Genomic DNA, 22670 nt, shown 5'->3' on the forward strand with positions numbered 1-22670 from the left:
GACTACAGTCAAACCTCTACATACATATTTAATGAAAAAAAAAAATGAAAACTCATTAAAAAATACTGCAGATAATTACACATAGCAATAAAACAAATAGATTATATCAGAGATGTATAAAGAAATAAATTCCAAAGAAATAATTAATAAAAATATTTTTTTATTGTCACTGTACCTTAGAGACACAGAGATGGATATGTTCCGTAACTTAATGTAACTTCAAACTAACTAAGTGTGATAACAGTGTGATAAAGATGAATGAGTCAGTGAGTTTTGAAGCTAAATAAATCAATTTCCTTTTCCAAAATACGTTATGGTCCTGACCTTCGTTTTAACGGCTGGAACATTTTTATCTCACTTCTTCCTCTTCTGTTAACACCACATTCACCAGTGATTGATTATTCATCTCAAGTAGATATGCATTCTATTCTGTAAGGCAGACCGCGTTTGAGATGGAAGTCTAATCTTACAGAGTAGGCTTACCATAACTGAGGTGAAAACTCTTGAATAACCCACTCCTCCACTGTCCTATATATTCTATTCATTGGGCAGGAAGTGTGATGTCAGGATTGCTATGCCTTTCGTCAACAACAAGACCCGAGTTATATACTGGCTGTATGTTAGAGAACCGGAGGAGGTGGAATAGAAGAAGGAAGAGAGAGGAAGGGAAGTAGAACGAGGCTTGACGATGAAAAGATGAGACGGTGAAGAGGCGGGCATGGCTCGTCTCTGAAATGAGCATTGCAAAATGAACAGGCAGAGCTCATGCAAGAGAAAAACAGCTGTACTTATTCAGAGTAAGAGAAAAGAACGAAGAAGTTCAATTTTACTCAAAGAAAGTTCTGATAGATTATGGCAATTAGAAACAGTCCACTAATTCTGATGACCTTGTACTGGAGCTAGTTTTCTGGTACCGTGAACGTTATTGTGGCATCCTATCCTGTTTGTTTGTTGTTTATTCTTGCAGGAATGCAATTAAAATAATGTGTCACTTTTTGCTATTAGATTAACTTTATTACAAATACAATTTGGAATCTGCTCTGTAGACTGAATTTAGAATCAGGAGACCGCTACTAAATGTTACATGAAAGTATACCTGGTTCAGTTCCATATACCAATGGTCCCCAACCTTTTTTGCGCCACGGACCGGTTACATGTAAGAAATATTTTCGCGGACCGGCCTTTATATGCATAAATAATACATTTATATAAATAGATAATACATTTATAATAAATATATAAATACGATGAAATGAAATGATATGACCGGCATGAAAACAAGTATAAACGACATAAAAATAAAACTCACCATTACGTGACACACATCAGATCCATTCTTCCCCCCGCCCTTGACCCCTTCCAGTTTGCATACCAAGCCAAACGGTCCTCTGAGGATGCAATCTGCTCTGCCCTCCACTCAGCCCTCACCCACCTGGAAAAAAGAGATGTGAGATTGCTGTTTGTGGACTTCAGTTCTGCATTCAACACCATTGTACCACAGTGACTCATCTGCAAACTCAACAAACTGGGAATCAGTACCTACCTCTGCAACTGGCTACTGGACTTCCTCTGTCAGAGGCCTCAAGTAGTACGTGTTGGCGACAATATCTCAAGCAGCATCACACTGAGCACGGGGGCCCCCCAAGGCGTGCTCAGTCCGCTGCTCTTCACCCTGCTGACGCATGACTGCACTGCAACCTACAGTAACAACCGCATAGTGAAATTTGCTGATGACACAACTCTGGTGGGTCTCATTACCGAGGGCGACGAGACTCAATACAGGTCGGAGATCGACCTTCTGACCACGTAGTGCAGGGACAACAACCTCCTGTGGAACGTCAGCAAGACCGAGGAGATTGTTGTTGACTTCCGGAAGGGTCACACCCAACACCTACGTACCACTGACCATCGATGGTGCTGTGGTGGAGAGAGTGAGCAGGACCAGATTCCTGGGGGTGCACATCAGTGAAGACCTCTCTTGGACCACCAACACTGCATCACTGGCGAAGAAAGCGCCCGTACTTCCTGCGGAAACTCAGGCGAGCAAGTGCTCCAACAGCCATCATGACCACATTCTACCGTGGCACCATTGAGAGCGTCCTCTCCAGTTCTATCGTTGTGTGGGGTGGAAGCTGCACTGAATACAACATGAAGGCCCTGCAGCGCATAGTGAACAAAGCTGGTAGGATTATTGGTGCTTCACTCCCCTCCCTGAAGGACATTTACACCTCCCAAGGCGACCACGATTGTGATGGATGTGAGTCACCCCGCTCACACTTTGTTTGATCTACTGCCCTCTGGGAAGAGGTACAGAAGCCTGTGCTCCTGCACCACCAGACTCATCAACAGCCAGACATACATCCACATATTTACTCAATATTAGTATTATGTGAAATTTAGCAAGAAAGTTGCATTGTTCCACAGGAAAACGACACTCAACACGCTTCGAGATATCTAATCAAAGACAAGTCAGCTAACCGGCTGCCAACCAGCTGAGGAATAACAGGACAGACTCTGCATTGCTGGAGTCATGAATCGGCCAAGGTCTCGCACCACATAACATTCGTTAGCTAATCAGCATTGCTACAGCGACAATCTCCCCTCCCTTCAGTGTAGCAACGCCTCTGTAACCAGGGCAACCAAAACATTAAAAAGAGGAGTACGCAGAGAAAGGACTCAGAATTGATGGAGATTGTAACTGACCTTCCTTCCTCCGTTGTTCTCCTGGTGAGTAAACCAATCCTGGGGTTCTTCTCCTCTTTGTTATAGTGTGTAAAATAATGTCTGATGCTACGTAAACCTGATAAAACTCCTATCAGCAATCATTTTACTCACGAGTCAAAACAAATGTACCTATAGTTATACCAAAAATTAGAATGAAAACGATAGGGTGGTCAAGTTATTATTTAGTCCAATACAAGTCTGTCTTGAAACTTAACTGGTGCTGTTTAACACTAATTTTATAAAAACTATCACAATAATAATAATAATAATAATAATAATAATAATAATAATAATAATAATCTGATGGTTATTCACACAAACAAAACTTTGTAGCAATTCTTCAGACAAAAACTACCTCTAGTAAGTCAGTCAGTTGGTTCAGAACAATATCTTGGAGTCACAAGTGTGGTTCCACTCAGTAAATCAGCCAGTTGGTTCACAGCACTGTCTTGGAGTGACAAGTCTGGTTCCACTAAGTAGGTATGATCTGAAGCATCAGTCATTTGTGTAAGTGGTACTTAAGAAGGCAGGAAACACCAGGCCAATGTGTAAGTGGTTCCCAGGAAGGCAGAAAAACCAGACAGTGTGTAAGCATTACCTATAGGAATGGAAAAATAGGCAGTGTGGACCCTAGATTTGATCTAGTTGGAAATTTGAAGTGGTTTTTGTATTTAACTACGTACATTCTGTGATACGGCCTGATACCCTAACCCTTTTTTTCAGGGCTGTATGACCTTCAGAAAGGGTGGTTCCCACAATGTATATGCTGGTCAGGTGGCACCACCAAGGCTATGTGTGTGTGTGCGTGTGCGTGTGTGTGTGCATGCGTGCGTGCCGTTCATCTCCTTGTCACCTGCAACCTTTCTGTAATTGCATTCACAATAAACTATTCAATTCTAACTAATCTCCTCCCCCTGCTGGTAACCCTTTAAAGTGCACCCCACCCAGCTCTAGTGCCTCCCCACTCAAAACGTTGAAATGAAACTAAATAACAGCATCTACTTATGTAAAGGAATGTTCTTTCCCACACCCACTAAATCAGCATTTGTTTATTTGAAAACTTCACGAGTAATGCTTCATTTGACTGTGATGCACCGTTATGCTCATCCCCACGGACTTTGCTTAATGTGCACTTAGTATGCAGGACAGGCCCTTATTAAAATGCAGTGTGTTTCGGGAAAGAATATAAAACGATGGTAGTGCAGTAAACATGGAACTGTGATTTGCTTTGACAAGGGCTAAATGCAATTGAGCTTGCTGCCTCTCTCTCTTGTCTCATTCACTGTACAACAGGGGTCTCAAATTCACGGCCCATGGGCCAACTGCGGCCCCTGGGACGATAATTTGCGGCCCCCGTCTTAATATGAAAGATTAATGTTAGTGCGGCCCGCAAGATTGATATGAATGACACTTGTGGTGTGCAGGGTCATTTAGCCCAATGAACCTTCTTGTCTCACGTCCCGGTAAGTCAGTCCAGTTATCGTATTGTTAAGTTGTGTCAGTTTGCCTTTTGAGTTTGCCTAATAAACCCTGGTCCAAGCTGCATTTGGTCGCCCTGCTCCATCCGCTCCATGACAATAACTACATAAATATGAGCAAGCCAACCAGGTTGCAGGTCTTAAAATACGTCTGCTGAGGCAACAAGATTTCTTTAAGAAAGCAACCACAGAGAATAATGCAGCAGTCGAAGCTCGCAACGTCGTTAGTCAAATGATTGCTGAAGCAGGAATTTTTTTATTTTATTTTTTATTCATTTTTTTAATTTATTTCTTTAATTAATTAATTTGTGTTAAAAATAAAGATATTTGAGAACATTTGAATGTTTTATAAGCGCTTTTCTAGTCAGTCAGTCAGTCAATCAATATGCGGTTTCTTCAGTCGTCTGTATCGTTTGTAAGATCATTATTATTTTATTTATTTATTTATTACAGATTGACTTTTTAAAAAAATATTTTTTCATTTATTTATCTAATTCATTATTTTGCATTAAAAATTAAGATATTTGAGAACATTGGAATGTTTTATCAGCGCTTTTCTTGTGGGAATGCTGATGCAGTCCAGCCTCACCCAGACTGCCTCCAGCGGCCCCCAGGTAAATTGAGTTTGAGACCACTGCTGCACAATGATGTCTCATTGGTTGTTCTGGTAGGCTAAAGTGTCTCTAAAAACAACAGCAAGTGAAGCAGAAGACATTGCAACAGGATGAAGATGGCTTCTGAATTATGCAACCTGGAAGAGAGAGACATTGTTTTAGTTTTACTCATGAATAATCACTCAACCACCGGCTTCGTTTAGACACATATACACACTAATTTACTTCACTTATTCATGAATGTGAACCTCCTTCTTTTTCCACACTTTTAAATATGCAGGAGAATGTTGTTTCAAATCCACTTGTCCTCAAACTGCCCCTGAAATGTTCTGATAACAGTAACAGAGCAGGACATTTAGTGAACACAAAGTATTTGGTTTAGTGATTTATTAAAGCAGAGGTTTCACAGGATGACACTCGGTATCAGACAGCCACCGAGATCCCACCTTGAACATTCTGTAGTGTATCTGTCTTGGTCTTGAAGGCTTCCTATGAAAGGAAGCACTGACATCACACCTATTAAATATATGAAAGCGAATGTGTCGGATTATTTGTGAGCGCCCACAGCTTAAAACCTGTAGACACAGAATACGCTTGAGGCATTAATACATATAACTCATGAAGCCTTCGAGTGTGTTATTCCTTTCACATAATATATTTTCATCAACTATGAAAACGTTGAATGCTACAACAAAAGCATAGCAAAGTTGTTTTTATGTCACATTAGAAGATGTCAAACTGCATTGTATACTCAGCGTTACGCACCCTAGGGAAAGTTGTGTGGATAATTTGACAAGCTTGGATCTTGTGCGTCTAAAAATTTAGTAAAGTCCTAATTTGATTTGAAAAGAGGTTATTTTTGTGGTCCCAAAACTTTTATAGCACCTTGAAGAAAATTGAAAGGAGCATGCCTTTGGTCAGTTTGCTTTAATATGTTCATCAAAGTGAACATTGTAAAATTTGCTGATGACACCACTGTGGTCGGGCTGATCTCGAATGGTGACGAAATAGCCTATAGGTAGGAGGTCCAGAAGCCCACCAACTGGTGCTCTGCAAATAACCTGGCTCCGAACACCAAGAAAACAACAGATCATCGTGGACTTCAGAGGAAAAACGAACGCTCTTCTAGTTCCTTGGTCAGCGCCTCGCATTTGGTCGCCCTGCTCCATTTATCCCTGGCACAAATTTGTTGCAAACTTGAACAGTATGAAACTATCTGGATTTGCCTAATTTGGTAGGTCTCCAGAATTGCCCTCACATTGTTTCCTACAAAAATAAGTTCCAAAATTATCCATTCACTCATGAGACACAACGTGGGATAAAAAAAAAGAAATAAAACCACGCAGTTTTGCTGTTTTTTTTTTTTTTACTCAGAACATGGTACCTGAAAAATCTGAGTGCTGTAAATTGTCTTAATGACAGTCGTATGAACAATATTGATCCTTATCAACTTGAACTTAAAAAGACTTTGATTTTTCTTTGTTTTGAACATCTTGTTACTGATTAGCCATAAATAGACATGTCTCTCACGTCAGTAAGAAAAAATGTATTCATTTTCTGTGATCTTTCCCTTTAACATTGTCGTCACTCATCTCATCGTTTCTTACGCTTGATAGAATTAGCTTTTCTTTCATATTGTAGAGAAGAATGTGTCAAGCTGTATTCTATTTTACATTATTTAATTATTTTTGCACATGTGCAACACTACAGTAAAATGTGAAAACTGTATAATTAATGATTTTAATAACATCATTATTTTGTCAAATTAGGATTGAACATTGAGAATAATTGCCAATCATTGCTAATACAGTGAGTTACCTAAAACCATCAAACAAAATCAGTATCAGAGACATACAATACACTACAGTATTTGGAAAACCATTACATCTATTCTTTTCACCCACCACAATAATGTTTGAGTTTGTTGAAGCTGTGTTGTGTCCATTTGAGCGTTTCAGCCCGAGGAGTTGCTTCGTACCCGAGTCATCTGACTATCTAGTAACAAAGTAGTTTATACTCAGCGTAAAAATGGGCACATCATTTCTGGGCGGCGGCAATGGACTAAGTCTCACCCCAGAATGCATCTGCATATTTGGTTACGAAAAATAGCACAATTTTAGCCTGGGAAAAGGAGATACCAAAAGAGTAAAATTTTGTTTTATAAGCTTTATAAGTTTTATATTTGGTTTAAAAAAAAATGCAAAATTTTAGACTGGAGAAAAGGTGGTACCAATAAGTGAATGTTGTTTTATAAGCAATTTTTGGAGGGGGATGAATGTGACGATCTGATGGTCAAGCTGGTGGCGCAGAGGGAGGAGTAGGTGATGTTGGAGATAGGGTAATGCCTCCTTTAGATAGTCAAACTGTTTTAATGGCCTCCAACTGCTATTATTATTATGTATACAGTGCTGCCCAGCTCTTCAGCCATCTATTTTGTAGACTGAACCATTCAGGTACATCGCTCAGGCCCTTTGTCAGCCCATTGCGATGAAGCGCTGAAATTTAGTTTTCTCTGGTTGTGCTCAGCAAACCTTCTAGCTTGTACCAAGTAAGTAGCCGGACATTTAAGAATCATTTCGTCAATGACTTGATTGTAAGAAATTCATTCCCCAGGTATTGGTATTTAAGACTGTACCGATAAGCACAGCACCTCCCCATATGGTGGTGAGGTCTTCAACAACACATTATGAGCACGGTGCGGATGAAGCCTTTGGTGTTTTTGTGCTTCTGGATAGTGCAATGTCCTGTAAGGTCTTTTACTACCAGATTCAGGTGACTTCTCTTTAAAGTCAGGATGCAATTGCACAGGCGAATCAAAGGCCTTTGCCGTTGTTGTTTTGCAATCGGTACATTTTTTTACATAAAGGTTGTACATTAGTACAATCAAACATATCACGGGCAATAAGCAGAGGCAGGGTGATGACACAAGAAAAACTACATGGTAAAATACATCGTATTAATTTTCACCCATGTTATTCCCCAAACACTAACACTACACGTGTATCTTAGTACGTGTGTCCCGACTGCAATTTCCCGATACATTTGCTCTGAATTTTTTTTCCCCTTCCAAGACTTTCTAAATAACACGCTTTTTGGGTTAACGCGATTCCCACATTCTGGACCTCAAAGTCCAGGTAAAATTGTGGCCAAGCTGTATGTATTTTTTATTTAATTTGCTTTGATGTTCAATTTGTATGTTAATCCAATATTCGTCTTTTGGCTGTTCCCGTTAGGGGTCACCACAGCAGATCAATTGTTTCGAAGTCACTCTGTCCTCCATATCTTCCTCTGACACACCAACTGGTATGTTTACTGAAAAGGCCCTGCAATAAAAGCTTGTTCTTAAAGATCCCTCGTCCAGCCTCCTAAATATAATATGCAATATGTAATAATATGTCAGAAGACAATGTGGAATGAAAAAATAGGACAGTTTCACCTACCACAGGACCTGGAGTTTGCAAGGCAACCTCGCGGAAAGTTGAAGAAACTGGGTTCAGCGCTTCGAGCTTTTCTGCACTGCTAGTGGTGTAGCAGAAGAGCCAATCAAAGTATGCAATACGTTTCATTTCACAGAAAATGACAGACAAAATTGCCGTTCTATTGTTGAGCCACAAAAAATTACCTTACATATGGCACCAGTTCTTCACAAAAGCCCAAAAACAAGGTGAGACAGTAACACCTTTTTGCTTTTGACAGTGCTTACAGTAATTTAGATAATGGACCAGTTCTAAATTCGGCTATATTTGTAGTGGTAATAGAATAAGCACTATAAATGACCACAGATCAAGGTTTGAATTGAACTGCCGGCTTATTTTAGTAGAGAAAATAGTTGACATACAATTTACAAACAATAGACATACAATTTACATTTAAACTCAACGTTAGTTGAAGAAAATACTTTCCCTTTCAGTTCAACTTTTCAGTATAAGGAATTTTAGTTTCAACCCGGGTTGTTTTATTAATTCTAAGGTTCAATCTGATTAGTTACCTCACTTTGTGTTGTTTGAATAACATTCAGTACAGGTAAGTAATTCGAAAGTAATAGTAAATCTAATTTGAGTTCAGTTAAAGCCACTTTTCAATTGCCACCATTTCACTGATTTTGTCTGTTGAAAATTTTACCATTCTTCAAGATTCAAGAGTTTTTTATTCGCCATGTTTGAGCGTGCCAAACAAGGAATTTGACTTCCAAGCCCGACTGAAATCATTACTTTCATGAAATCCTAATTATGATTCTCATTAATATTTATTATTAATATTAACATGTACTCTGTGTTGTGGACTGCAGTGGCGAATGAAATAAATAAAAATATTACAAAGATGTCTAAATTGATGGAGGAAACTTTTTTAATGACGTGCTCCTTCAAAAGCGCAGACGGTTGTCTTCGCCTGAATCTTGACAGCCTTTCATCACATCTCAGCCACCTGACAGGGCTTTGTATGAGCCTTGCCACCTCATATCTCTTTTCTCCTGCTATTACTTTGAATGTTCACCACACACACTTTGTTACAGCCTAGAAAGTGGCTGCTAAATATTAGATTTCATGAAGCTGCTCTATTTTGGCTGATTAGGGTGTGCATTAGACACATAAGATACATGTGTAACACGTGTACTTTCTATTCAGTCCACTGTGCTGAGTCCAACTAAAGTAATTGAGCATTACTCCAACCCAGTGACACTAATCCCTTTTGATAGTCTTTTCCTTTTAGGTTTGTTGTAACCTCATTATGCCAATCAGGGATTTAGGAAAGAAGATGGATGTTTTTGTATGTATTTAGCATGCACTTCCATATCAAGAATAATAAAATACTATATTCTTTTACTACAGAATATAGTATTATTCCATTTCAGAAGTGCATTGAACGATTCGTTCAAAAGAACAAATCTTTTCAGTGAACGAATCACTTCCTAAAGTGATTCGTTCTTTTGTAGGTCATATGACTTCAACCAGTAGGTGTCGGTAATGCGCATTGAAGCTGGTGTCACCTCGCCGGAAAACAAAACGAAGAAGAAAATGACGTAACTTCCAGTTCACGAACGAGTCGTGAACTGCATTTCCCGTTCACTAACTGGACGAATCTGTGAGTGAACGAGTCAGTGATTTGCATTTCCAGTTCATCGCGAAAACGAATCAGTGCCCTCACAGTGTTGTGCTTGATTTGGTTCCCCCGTGAGGATTTGTTCCCCCATACCGCGGGAGCGCGCACGCTTGTTTGGAAAGCGAGAAACCCATGCCGTACAGCGTCAGCACTATGTTGTTTTCAATAAAAACATGAAAGAATACACGTTTGCGTCAGTCAATTTTAATTTTTAGAAAAGATTATTCTCATTTGATGTCTTTAAGTTCATTCGCGTTCTGCCGTTGAAGCGGGGTGCATTCAAAGACCAATCGTACAGACGGAACACTCATTCACTTCACCAAAAAGCAGCGATATAATTACGTGAGCTCTTTGCATAAACCTCGATGCAAAGGAACTTCTAGTCAAGTCAAGTCAAGTCAAGTTTATTTGTATAGCCCTAAATCACAAACAGTCTCAAAGGGCTTCACATAGCCAAAATTGACAATTATTCTCAAAGCATCCCCTGATCATAAGCTCCCAAAAGGGCAAGGAAAAACTCAAAAAAAACCCTACCAGGGGAAAATGAGAAACCTTGAGAAGGGACCACAGATGGAAGGAACTTCTCTTTTTGGGTACCATTACATGCTACAAGGAGTATATTTTAATTGTGATCATCATTCATCCATCCATTTTATTACTCAGGTATTTTCAAAGCAAATTAATATTGTTGCATTTATCAATTTGCTTTAAAATAACAGCTCATTATAATTAAATACTGACACTATAGCAATGTCAAACGTGTTCATTTAAGAAAACCCACGCACATTTTGTGATAAAATCTTTCATAAGGAAAATATTTGCTTTGAAATTACCTGAGTAATAAAATGGATGAATGATGATCACAATCCTTTGTAATATATACTCCTTGTAGCATGTAATGGTACCCCAAAAGAGGAGTTCCTTTGCATCGAGGTTTATGCAAAGAGCTCACGTAATTATAGCATTGCTTTTAGGTGAAGTGAATGAGTGTTCCGTCTGTACGACTGGTCTTTGAATGCACCCCGCTTCAACGGCAGAACACAAATGAGAATAATCCTTTCTAAAAATTTAAAGTGACTGACGCAAACGTGTGTTCTTCATGTTTCTATTGAAAACAACACAGTGCTGACGCCGTACGACGCCGTACGGCATCGGTTTTTCGCTTTCCAAACAAAGCGTGCGCGCTCCCGCGGCAGGGGGAACAAATCGAGCACAACAACTGTTTCGTGAAAGGGAAGTTACGTCATTTTCTTCTTCGTTTTGTTTTACGGCGAGGTGGCACCAGCTTCAATGCGCATTACCGACACCTACTGCTTGAAGTCATATGAACGGAGAAAAGAACGAATCACTTTAGGAAATTATTCGTTCACTCAACGTTCACTGAAAGAAATCCGTTCTTTTGAACGAATCGTTCACTCACGAGCCAACACTACTCCACAAAATACTATTTAGAATCACGTACGACCACGAAATATTTTCACGGTAGTTTCTAGGTTTAAAATGAAACAAAACTCGCTCGATCTGCACGCCCTGCTTAATGCGCGAAAGGTGCACCACTAGGAAGTGTGCAGTTGCATAATGGCACTGCAGAGAACTGCCTGTCGTTTTTGGACAGTCCAGAGGATTTTGCTTAAGGTAATAATTAAAAGAGCGACACATCATGATAAAACAATTTTTACTCGTCTGAACTTATTGGTCGAAACGTTCAAATGGAAATGTCTCAGACGTAAACGTGCGATTTAACATGCGCTGTTTTCTTTCAGAAACACTTTACTCGAGCGCAAGAAAGCGTAAAACGCAAAGGGACATGTCCGATATAAGTGAGCCATTTGGACCATTTGGTGCTGACTGTGAAAAGTGTGCCGGACACGGTCAAGTTTTACACGTCTGCTCTGGGCATGGATCTTGTCACGTTTAAGGTATGCCGCCAGTTGGTGAATAATCGGGGCAATATTTTCGGATTAGGGTAGATTTGAGACTCCAAAAAGTCAAGTATTATATATCAGAATAGTAGTCACAATATTTACTACACACTTTTTGTTTGTAACAAAATTTTCAACCAGATAAGGGCGCAAGTAAGCCAACAGACCCAAAAATATTGAAATATGGCTTGGGCAATTCTGCTATGTGGCTGACTATTTGTACTTTGTTGGTGTGCCAACATTTTATTTTATTTTTTTCTATGAATGAAGACTGCTGACATTTCTCCTAACCCTGTAACCATGGCCTTACAGTTGTAAATTCTACATACACTCGATCTTAGAATTGTATTTACATAGTAAATAAAATAAATATAAAAATTCATATTTAAATTAATCTCATATTGAAAACAGGGGTTCTATTGTTCAAAACTTGTCATAGAGAAAGGATGATATCAGTTTTGAATTCCATTTTCAAAAAAAATCCTCATATGCTATAAAGATTGTATTGTCACTCTTTGTGTATTTAGATTAGATTATATTCGAATTTATTGTCATTGTACAGCACAAGTACAGTACAGCGAAAATAACTTTGACATCCAACCAGAAGTGCAAAAAGCAGTTATGTTATGGCATGAATCATTACTGTCTGCTTTTCTGTCCATTTTCATAAGACCTAAGACATGGTTTCCCTGTCCCAATTCCAAAACCAGCACAATCACCAATCCACTACAAATCAACCAAATAGAAGCTGTGCAAACCCTCAGAGTGGAGAAATGCTCAACACAAATTGACTTTTGTTTTTTCCCCCCAAACATTACCTAACAACCAAAAGCAAACAAACAAGTAGTGACACATTGCTACCAAAAGCTCTGAAAGCATAAAGAAGGGGAAAAGAATCAACAGCTCTTAGAGGCAAATCATACTTGCTTAACAAAATCTCATATCTCAACACCTTATATAAGACCACAGAACAAAACTGAATTGGACTGGAGTGTTTTTTTATAATACATCTGATGTCCATCATCTATCCAAAAATAATAAATATTTTCTCTCAGATATATTATAGCTTGTTTCTATCCTGCACAGAGAATCAGTTATGTTATGGAGAAATGTGTTAAATCTCAAAACTACCATTGTAAAGCAATAAGGAATTATGCATGAGGCTGTTGGCTGTTATTTGAGAGAACCCCCACCAGATGGCAGAATTCAATTGTATGGCACATATCTCAAACTGCTCTCATCCGCTAATAAATTATTTGGGGCAACTTTCCTCACTCACACATTCCGTTGTCGCTTCACCAATGAAGGGGGACCGTAAAGCTCTGAGCTTTGGGAAGCAAAAGTTGAACCTTCACCAGCTGGGCAAGGAATTTGAGCCCAAGGCCAAACATCCGACTCCAGGTTCTGCAGACTTGTGTCTCATCACCAAAACCCCCCTGACTACTGTAGCTGCACACCTAAAGGTCTGGCTCTCCTTTGATATGGAATTATTTTGTGTGTTAGAAGTTGTTTTTGTATTCATCCCAGCTCCTGTCATTGTCCCATTTGTAGGTGTGTGGGGTGCAGATAGAAGAGGGCCCGGTGGACAGGACGGGAGCGGTGGGGACAATCACCTCTCTGTACTTTCGAGATCCGGATGGCAACCTCATTGAAGTGTCCAATTATCATCAAGAAACACCATAAACCAGATTTGTTTTCTGATTTTTGTTTGGGTTCCTCACTGCGGTCTTAATCTGTGTCTTTTCAACTTTTACAATTTGTCACCTTGGCTTTGTACATAGGTTGTGTTTTCTCTAATTAATCTCAGGACAGTCTGACAACATTGCAACTTCATTGTTATTCCCAAGCAATGCAAGTTGCATCCGTCCTTGACTTTGGTGTTCTTAATGAGAGATGAGAATTCAATAAAGCTAATTTTGGAAATCATGCTTGCAAATAGCTTTATTAATAGAAGCAAAGCATCTATAGTATAGGTTTTATGTTTGACATACAATATGAAGTAAAGCAAGTCATATCATGATTTGCAGCTATGGCAACATTCTATGTGTGTACTTGACTATATCTATTTTTGGTCCATATTTATGTACATTATAATGTACGTTGAGACATTCAGTGATGATCCCGGATTTTCACTGGAGTTGTGAGAGAAGAGGGGTACAGTCGTTGAGTTTGTCCATGTCTTCTATTATTTGAATTAGTCTCTCAACTTTATCTGTAGGAAGCACAGCACCCGCATTATTCCTGAACTTCTTTCTCAGGCTCTTGTTGGTCAGTGGTTTGCGCCAGTGACCATAGAATGTATCACAGCGCCCTCTCAGGATGTCTCCCCCAACAAGCGCTACTTGGACTTCACCATACATGTGATTGAAATTGGCTGGGTTATCGTGGGGATGCTCCACGCGGACACGTCTAAGTAACTGGAGGAGCTCAGGACGAGACATGGCTTCCGGGCTGAAGGACTGCACGGTCACCTCGCCGTCCAGGAGAGCACTGCAAGCGTTGAACTGGAAAGAATGGCGGGCCTGGTGGTCCGACTCTGGGAAAGGCCTGTTGATGTATTTGGAGTCAGGAACTCTGAGCAGGATGGCCTGAATGTGAGCCGGGGTCACCGTTCCAGGACCGAAACCCACGAGGTTCTTGTGCACCGAGGCTGCGGCATCTGCCACCCAGTGCATGCCCAGATGTGCGGGAAAGCGCTTAAATGCTATATCCTGCTCTTCTAGCAAGAACACATGGTCACCATGGTTGGGTGAACCCAAATGCTGCGGCGCATAGTCTTTGAAGAAAGCACTGAAACCAGCAACCCCTTCTACAGCATCCAGGACTAGCTGACTTGCCTCAAGTCCTTGAGAGGCCAGTATAGCTGCCTCCAGCCCCAAGCGGGAGGCATTGCCAATGTGTATGGGCTTGGACTGAGTTGCAGCGTTAGCCATCGGCGCCCCAGAGAGAGAGGCAGCGATGGCCAAGGCGTGACTGCACTGCGACGGACTCAGTGACAAGAGGCAAGCGCAGGCTGCTGCGCTTCCCATTGTCCCCACCACGCTGGGAGGGTGAAACCTGGTTAGAGTAGACACACAAATAGCATATTGATATTTCAGTCCATACTTGAGGTATGCAAAGGACTCTATTGTCATAGACAAGAGCACGTGAGCTTGACGTGAACACCTCTTCATTTTCAAGCTAGTCCCATCGGTGGAGCTGCTTTGTTTGGCTAAGACTTAGCTAACAGCACTTTGTCCTAGACCAGGGATTGTCAACCGGTAGTTCGTGGGCCCCTCGTAGTCTGTGGCGGAATTGCAAGTGGTCCGCGAAATTGGAAATGGAAATTAATTGTAACATTTTTTAAAATAAAATGGATTTATTATTTAGACTTAATTTATTCTCCAGCTAATTCTGTGAATCATTTACCCATCCAAATTTTGTCAAATGTAGCTGAGATTCCCAAAATAGACAAACATGCAAATAAACAGCCTGTGTAGGTCTATTCTCCTTCGATGCAAAATAAAATAATATTCCACCAAAGCAGTGATCCTGGAGTTGCTTCTTGGTCCCTTGGACAAAACCAGTTGAAAACTCCCGCGCTAGACGAAAACAGGGCCTAAAGTTTGTAAAAGACCACGACTAGCTTTCTTGTGTTAAATGTCAAATCTTCCCTCCAAAACATGCTCTTTATCTTTGTTGATAGTTAGCCTTACAAAACAGCTAGTACTGAACTTTGACCCGTGTTCCTACACACTCACCGCTTGGGGATGTTATGAGCCTCATTAGAGAACCTCATGAGTCGGCCCTGGATCTCAATGCCGACGTTGAAAGCCAGCAAGAAGTGCAGACCACTGGGCTTGCCATTGGCGGGCATCATGTCGCTGAGAGCCAGCACAGCGGGGAGCACTGCTCCGGAGGGATGAGTGGCGGGGTGCCATGTATCATCAAAGTCCATGGAGTGAGTCTGTATCAAAGGAGAGGAATAATCAGATATCACTCCAATTCCAGGCGCTTTTATTTTCATGTGGCGAAAACTTGAATCAGGGAAAATGTCAGCTTAAGTGCCTGTTGACTTATTAAGAAACCAAAACAGTATTTGCTAGTTTAATAGTTGGTCATTTAGTTTAGTGAAGTCACTCTGGTGTCATCAACACCTTGTGTAAATGCTTTCCCCAAAGACTGTTCCTTGTATGAATTGAAAATGTTTCATTTTATTTTGAGGACCGGCGTCTGGTGTATTTGTCCGGTTGCAGCTGGTCGTGCTCACCGCCACTCCGTTGACAAAAGCCGCCAGTGTTGGCGAGAGCTTGGTGCCCTCGGGTCCGTAGACAGAGCTGACGTCATGATGGGCGTACAGGAGCTGAAGGGAGTAAAATGGAGACAGGTAAACAGTTGGAGTCATCACTGACACACACACACACACACACGCACACACACACACACACACTCATGCACACGCACGCACGCACGCCAAAGAGCTTCAAATGATTAATTAGGCTCATCACTCCTCAGTTGCTTAATACGCTTCTTTGACATTCACTAAAGAAGGCCACGGCATTTATCACAAACGTCATAACTAGGGATTACTCCAAACCTCTCGTCTGTCTGCATGCCACCTTATTTTAGATAAGCCATCAATAAAAAAAAAAAAAGAAGATATTTAATCTCTTTTTTTTTTTCTTCTCCAGACTCACCTGGGAGTGCTGCAGTGCCAGTCGAAAAACATCTGTTGTGCTGCCAAGGAGCCCGACCCCGATACTGTCCAGCACCATCCTCTTACTGCGATGAAGGACTACAGACGACAAGTGCTGAGGCTTTACTTCACTGATGAACTTTCCAAAACTCGCCGTCACCGTGTCCTCAGGGGAGGGCTGCTTCAAGACTACATGGCGTGAAAAAGAAGCATCATTGGGAAATTAAGAAGATGCTTTAGGACATTGTGGTAAAGAAGCTTGTTGCCATGACTTTACCTTCAACTGCAGACTTGTGCAGTTCTTTGACAGCCCATATTGGTCTGATGGCTTTCTGCAGAGATAAATCATGAAATAATTTCAAACATACTGTTGATGCAATTTGCTAAGCAAATTGAATTGATTGATTTGTCATTTAAAAAACAAACATCTGACTGTGTACCTGTAGCAAGTAGCTCATCACTTCAGTCAGGTGTCTTCTAAGTTTCTTCTCGACGTAGCAACTTTGTAGTCCGCAGATGAAAACGGATTTTGATGCCGCCCAAACGGGGACCAGCCTTATATAGTCATGGGCTTACAATAGTGACGAAGGTGGAACAAGGAAGAGCACGTATTTTCCACAACACAATATCATCGGATTCAAGGAAGGACTTTCAACAGTGTGCATGTCATCATTCTCCTAATCAACAGCACCTTCTTTAGAAAAAAAAAGAGGAAGGTGTGGGACTCAGCTGAGTTCCATGACATCATTTCTCGGGTTGCAGAGCGTTCAGGATTGTCGTGTAGGGAATTGTCATCTATCCCACTCACTCTCAGGAAGCATATATAATATATCCAAGCCCGGAAGAAGATCAACATTTCATCAAAACATCTTCAAAAGGTAGGACCTTGATAACGCTTAAAGAATTTCAATGTTATTAATTGCATGTTATATTGTATGGCCACATTGTTATGTCGAGTTTGGTTACTGACTTGACTGTGGAGGAATAATTTCAAACTACTCTTGGCAGATATTGATGAGATAAAGCATGCTCACCTGATTTCTTTATATTACTGAAACCATCTTTCAAAAACACTTATTTGTAAGCTTTTGTTCAACCGAAACTTCCACGATCTTTTGACTGACATATTATAAATCAAGTTGAATTGTTTTTTGTCAAGATGCTAGTTTGTACTGTACTTTGGAGTGAAAAAAGCTCAAGCTTTCTGTCGTTATGAAAGCATTTGCGTAACCAGAAACTGTAATTTTAGGTATTTATAGTCAAAAACTTACAAAGTTACCTGGGTGTTACAGACAGTTAAGATTTTGAATTAATAAATTACATAATCTTAGAAAAATACTACATATACTACAGTATACTTGATTCAGCATTCTGAATGTATCCATTTCCCCCCCTAGATTATATCATGACAACAATAGACGGCTTCCCTGCCAGTTTCTACAGTGAGCCAGGAGTTTTGGGAATGCTGTCAAATGGAATCAGTGCATTCCTTGTACTTTTACAGAATTTTAGTACAGCACATTCTGGTATGGCACCACAGGGTGTGGAGAACATACTTGCCGGTAAAGTCATATCACGAATGATGAGGAATATCGTACTGTGCCTTAATTCATGACCTCTATTTGTGACCTTTATTTAGGTGTGCATCTCATCCTGATTGGTGGTATCTGTCAACTGGTGGCAGGCCTGCTGTCCTTCCGAAAATATGATCATCTGAGTGGCACTGCCTTTGTTGGCTACGCCGCTCTTTGGGGAAGTTATGGCGCCTCTCGAATCTACTTTGGCGCCTTCTCCGCTAACTCCACAGCGCCACCACCAATAACAAGCAACGCGTCTCTGTCCACCAACATGACACAATTCAATGCAACCGTGGAGATCCCACCATGCTATGTATGTCTGTCCTTAAAGGAGTCGGCTATTGCTGGTCTGGTCCCGTATATCTTGCTATCGGCTCTCCTTGCCTTTTGCTCAGCCACAGTCAACTACATCATGCCTTTTGTTTTCGGGGCCATCACAGCCACTTTAATTTTTGAAGCAGCAGCTCTGGTGTCAGGTGCATGGGCTCTTGTGGTATCCGGGATTTTGGAGTTGCTCATCCTGGTATTTACCATATATGGCTCAGCGGCACTGCTCATTAAAGGTCTGACTCAACGTCTGGCTATCAAAGGCTTTGGAACACCTCTGTTTAATGTCCTCCTGCTCGGTACGCTCAGTTCAGCCAACGCTCCGAGCCCTGGCACCGAAAAGAAGAAAAACACAAAGTATGCAGAACCCGTGGCCTTGGGTTTCTTCTGTGACACTGTGGCACCATTCATCTTCGCATTTTACAGCTTTGGGTTCATGAGATCCTTTGGTTTGGGAGTTACTTGGGTGTCTATCATCGCAGGCGCACAGCTTTTCTCCAGCTACTACGCCCATCTACGCCAAGATTGCTACCACACAACTAAGTTTGGATTTCATGCCACATATTGGCTGATCAATGCTTGGAATGAGTTTGTGGCATCTGTTCTGATCGTGGACGATACCAAAATCACCTCTGGGAGGGACCCGATGGTAGGGAACTGGTTCTTTGTGGTGGCAGCCTTAGTGCTTTGCTGCGGGAGCCTGAAAATGGATGTTTTGGAACTGACCCACAACATGCTGTTTCTCCTGCTCACCATCTCCACAATCCCTCAGATCCCCCTCAGTCACCATTACATATTTTTTGGAATAGCTTGCACCAGCTTTACTGCCGCCTCGCTGTACGGCACTTTTTCTCGGCTCATCAATATCCTTGCGGAGAAGTCCCTTATCCCTGTTGGGCCACAGCCCATTTCCACCGCCAAGCTGAAGAAAGTTTGGAACTGGAGCAGGTCCAAACAAACAAACCATGAAAGGCGGTTCCAAACTGGACATGTGTCAGATGTCCTGTTTTACTTGTCAAATGGGCTTGCAGCTCTGTCTGCACTTCATGCAAGTGCCCACAGCACAAATTCTTCGTTCCTGCATCAGACTGTCCCTTGGGTCTTCATCTCTGGTGCCGTCATCCAGGCCTTCATCAGTCGGCTGAAAGTCACGGGAGCGAACCAGCTCGGGGCAATCATCGCGCCTGTCTATGTGGCGGTCTGGGCAACGTGGACCTGGTTCAGATTTGCAGGTATGCTGTCCAAGTAAGAGGTGAAAATTGTTTTGTCTACAATTCTGATGACTTCTTTTGAATTTGTAGGTCCTCTACTTCAGCTTTCCTCAAAAGTCGCTTATGATTTTGCCGCCGGAGCCATCGCTTTTCTCTTTATCAATGCTTTCCTTCTAGCCAGTGGTAAGGATTACCTAAGTTTTATCTCTGGAGATTTGCAATGACTTCATGAAATAAATTGTGATGATCTCCATTCACGTCAGCTAGCTACAAGAATCTGGTCCTGCTGTTGCTAACGGCAACCATGGAGGTGGTACTTGTTTGTCTTCTTCTTTCAACTCTGCAGCGATTACCATACCAACTCGAAAGTGAGTGAAAATGAGTTTTGAATATTAATCAAACACGATCAATGTCAATCAATTTTTGCTTTTGTATACAGTGGCCACGCTTGCACTCTTTTCCATAATTTGTACATATGGAGCAATGGCATCATTGATAAACAGCATCTTCTCTCAAAGTCTACTGCCTTTGGGCCCTGCATTATTGAAGGTACAGTAAATATTTGTTCAAATCTTTCTCTTCAAGTGTTGTGTAGTCAATGATTTCATTTGCTTGAGAAAAATGTTTGTTGGTTGTCATAGAAGCAAGAGAAGCAGGAAACTGAGCCTGATCTACCGTGCCCTGTGGCAAACTCTCGACTCACCTCTGGGCTTTTGAGAATTGCAAGCATTCTGGAAAACGGGGGAGTGTGCGGTATTCCTACAGACACTGTTTATGCTTTGGCTGCATCCTGCAAGAACCCACAAGCTATTGAGAAAATCTATAACATCAAGGTACGAATGGTAAACAAGCTGGTGATTAGTGCTTTTTCAAGGTCTATTCAAATGTCATTATTTGTTGATGATCTTATAGGACAGACCAGCAGAGAAGCCTATTTGTATTTGCATCTCCAGTCTGAAGCAGCTGGTGGAAGCCAAACCTCCCTTTAGTCCCTTGCTGTGGGAGTTCATGCGGAACGTGTATCCAGGCGGCATCAGCTGCATCGTCAGCAAAGGAGACTGGCTCTTCAAACTGGGTAAAACTACAAAATGCCATTTTCATCTTAGCACCCAATTATCCTCCCTCCCACATTTTAAAAGTCGGTGCCACGTAGGGGTGGGACCGGCTTATGAGCGCGTCGGCACCAGGGACAGCATCATGATCCGAGTACCTGACCACACCGTTACCCGCCACCTCTGCGATGTCACTGGACCCCTTGCTATTACCTCGGCCAATCCCAGCGGAGAACAGGACAGCACTCACCACAGCATGGTGATCGAGTAAGACTGCTGTGCAAAGGTCAACGTGCGTAAGTTTGCGTTCAAACCCTCGCGTAACGGGTGCGTTTTGTGGCAGCCGACTGGGGCACAAGATCCAAGGGGTTCTGTGTGACGGAGAGACGAGGGAAGTTGTTGCTTCAACGGTAGTCAACTGCCTTCAGATCGATGAAGGTACAATGCAGATTCTTCTCACATTCTCTTCATTATTACGTCAATTTTAATGGACACTTCCTTTTTCAATCCCCAGGGGCCATCACTATTCTCAGGGAAGGTTGCGTCCCCGCAGGACGGGTCAGAGAGATCTTTAACAGAGTCAAAAGCACAATGGCTTGATTGTTAGATTTTGAATTCTTCAGAGAGCCTTTTCTGAAAGATTGGCTTCTTTTTTGTTCTTGTATTTCAGTGTCACGAATGAACAAATATTGAATGTAATGGTGGATTGTTCGGAAAATTACACAGTTTATAAAGAGAATCACAATTGTCAGCATATTTAACATTGTAAAGCTTGCATTTTGTTATTGTAATCTTTTGTTTTTCTTGTTTAAAATCATACTGTTCACATAAAAGACATTGCCCCTCTGTGTGTGTGAATGTAATAAATACATAAATAAAAAACACATTTCAACCCTATCCTTAATCCTAACCCTAACCATAACCCTAACCCTAACCCTGACACCAACCTTAACTTACTGTACATGGTCTTTTTTAAAAAAAAAAAAAAAAAAAAGCCTTATTATACATCTTTGTTTTGTTAGTATCAAGGGTCAAATGTTGGAGTAAATGGTCAGGAGTCAAAGGACAGGAACCAAAGGTCAGGGATCAAAGGCCAGGGGTCAAATCTCAAAGCTTTACTATGCACTATCATTTAAAAAAAAGCCTTACTATACTTGCTCTTTCAAAAAAGTGCTTTACATTGGCTTTTTAAAGCATTATTACACGTTTTGTTTTTTTACCAAAAGGATTTACCACACAAGCTCATTTTTTTTAATTATTGAGCTTTGCACTGATGAACCAGTTTGCAGAGGTGACCCCCGAAACCTGTTCAGTCTCGCCCTCACCCTGCTGTCTCTCAATAAATAGTACGTTGCAAGAGGCGAAATTTAGACTTCTTTCAAGCACCTCTGTACCACACAGGGTGCTGATGGCTTTCTCCGCTTGCAAGCGTGAAATGGGCAAACTGTCTCACGTGTGGTTCTCGCATAAAAGGTAGAGTGGGGAACACGCTATCACTAAACCCAACCTAACCTCGAATAATTTCTATCATTTCCACTTCTTACTTTCTACTGTCAATAAGACACTATGTTCTTGTCTGTCACGACACCAATAAAGCGGTGTTTTGTTTAATTCAGAGTTTTAAAAATCCTAATATGAGAATAGTCTGGTTTTTGCATGTTTACATAACCTAACCATAACCATAACATTATCTCACTCTAACCCTTTCAAAGGCTGCATATCGCTAATATCTAGGGGTTTGAAAGGATTATTGACTGCATGCAAACATAGAGTGCAAGGCTAACTAACTCATGTTCTGGGCAAGGTTGTCACTCCCACTTTGGTCAAAGTGTGTCATTGTGGTCCAATGTGCCAGTGGAACATTTAGTCCAGACAGAGTGTTGACTGCATCATGACTTTGTGGAGGAAATACAATTTGGAAAACTGTTTTTTTTTTTTTTTTTAGTCTGGGTGAAGTTTAGATTCCTGTCTGGTATTACTTAACAGTTTA

At 41.2% G+C, this 22670-nt stretch overlaps 4 protein-coding genes and 1 long non-coding RNA gene across 6 annotated transcripts; 3 read left to right on the plus strand and 2 right to left on the minus strand.

The window, feature by feature from the left end:
- Window positions 1-1093: 1093 nt before the first annotated feature.
- Window positions 1094-1823, minus strand: LOC137840301 (uncharacterized). The gene is made up of 3 exons (XR_011086858.1): window positions 1759-1823; window positions 1544-1698; window positions 1094-1432 (listed from the first exon to the last, which is right to left on the minus strand). It is a non-coding gene; the product is annotated as an uncharacterized lncRNA (long non-coding RNA).
- Window positions 1824-11144: 9321 nt separating this feature from the next.
- Window positions 11145-13764, plus strand: glod5 (glyoxalase domain containing 5). Its single transcript, XM_049749900.2, has 4 exons — window positions 11145-11551; window positions 11680-11835; window positions 13146-13301; window positions 13390-13764. The coding sequence occupies exons 2-4, from the start codon at window positions 11815-11817 to the stop codon at window positions 13519-13521; spliced, it is 309 nt and encodes a 102-aa protein (XP_049605857.1). The 5' UTR covers window positions 11145-11551; window positions 11680-11814; the 3' UTR covers window positions 13522-13764.
- An 18-nt stretch (window positions 13765-13782) lies between these two features.
- Window positions 13783-18111, minus strand: irg1l (immunoresponsive gene 1, like). Its single transcript, XM_049749872.2, has 6 exons — window positions 16954-18111; window positions 16791-16845; window positions 16515-16702; window positions 16088-16180; window positions 15579-15784; window positions 13783-14895 (listed from the first exon to the last, which is right to left on the minus strand). The coding sequence occupies exons 1-6, from the start codon at window positions 16969-16971 to the stop codon at window positions 13968-13970; spliced, it is 1488 nt and encodes a 495-aa protein (XP_049605829.1). The 5' UTR covers window positions 16972-18111; the 3' UTR covers window positions 13783-13967.
- A 13-nt stretch (window positions 18112-18124) lies between these two features.
- On the plus strand, window positions 18125-19852 carry si:ch211-153b23.3 (uncharacterized). The gene is made up of 2 exons (XM_049752316.2): window positions 18125-19649; window positions 19719-19852. The coding sequence occupies exons 1-2, from the start codon at window positions 18125-18127 to the stop codon at window positions 19850-19852; spliced, it is 1659 nt and encodes a 552-aa protein (XP_049608273.2).
- Window positions 19853-20073: 221 nt separating this feature from the next.
- Window positions 20074-21523, plus strand: LOC125986265 (threonylcarbamoyl-AMP synthase-like). 2 transcript variants are annotated; one of them, XM_049749886.2, is made up of 6 exons: window positions 20074-20177; window positions 20270-20461; window positions 20541-20703; window positions 20782-20947; window positions 21024-21118; window positions 21195-21341. In XM_049749886.2, the coding sequence occupies exons 1-6, from the start codon at window positions 20112-20114 to the stop codon at window positions 21278-21280; spliced, it is 768 nt and encodes a 255-aa protein (XP_049605843.1). In that variant the 5' UTR covers window positions 20074-20111; the 3' UTR covers window positions 21281-21341. The 2 variants fall into 2 exon arrangements, with proteins under 2 accessions (XP_049605843.1, XP_068508387.1); XM_068652286.1 differs by having other exon boundaries at window positions 20541-20947; window positions 21195-21523.
- The last annotated feature ends 1147 nt before the right edge of the window (window positions 21524-22670 follow it).

This window comes from Syngnathus scovelli, chromosome 1 (genome assembly GCF_024217435.2).
Source record: "Syngnathus scovelli strain Florida chromosome 1, RoL_Ssco_1.2, whole genome shotgun sequence".
In the NCBI taxonomy this organism is placed as follows: Eukaryota; Metazoa; Chordata; class Actinopteri; order Syngnathiformes; family Syngnathidae; genus Syngnathus; species Syngnathus scovelli.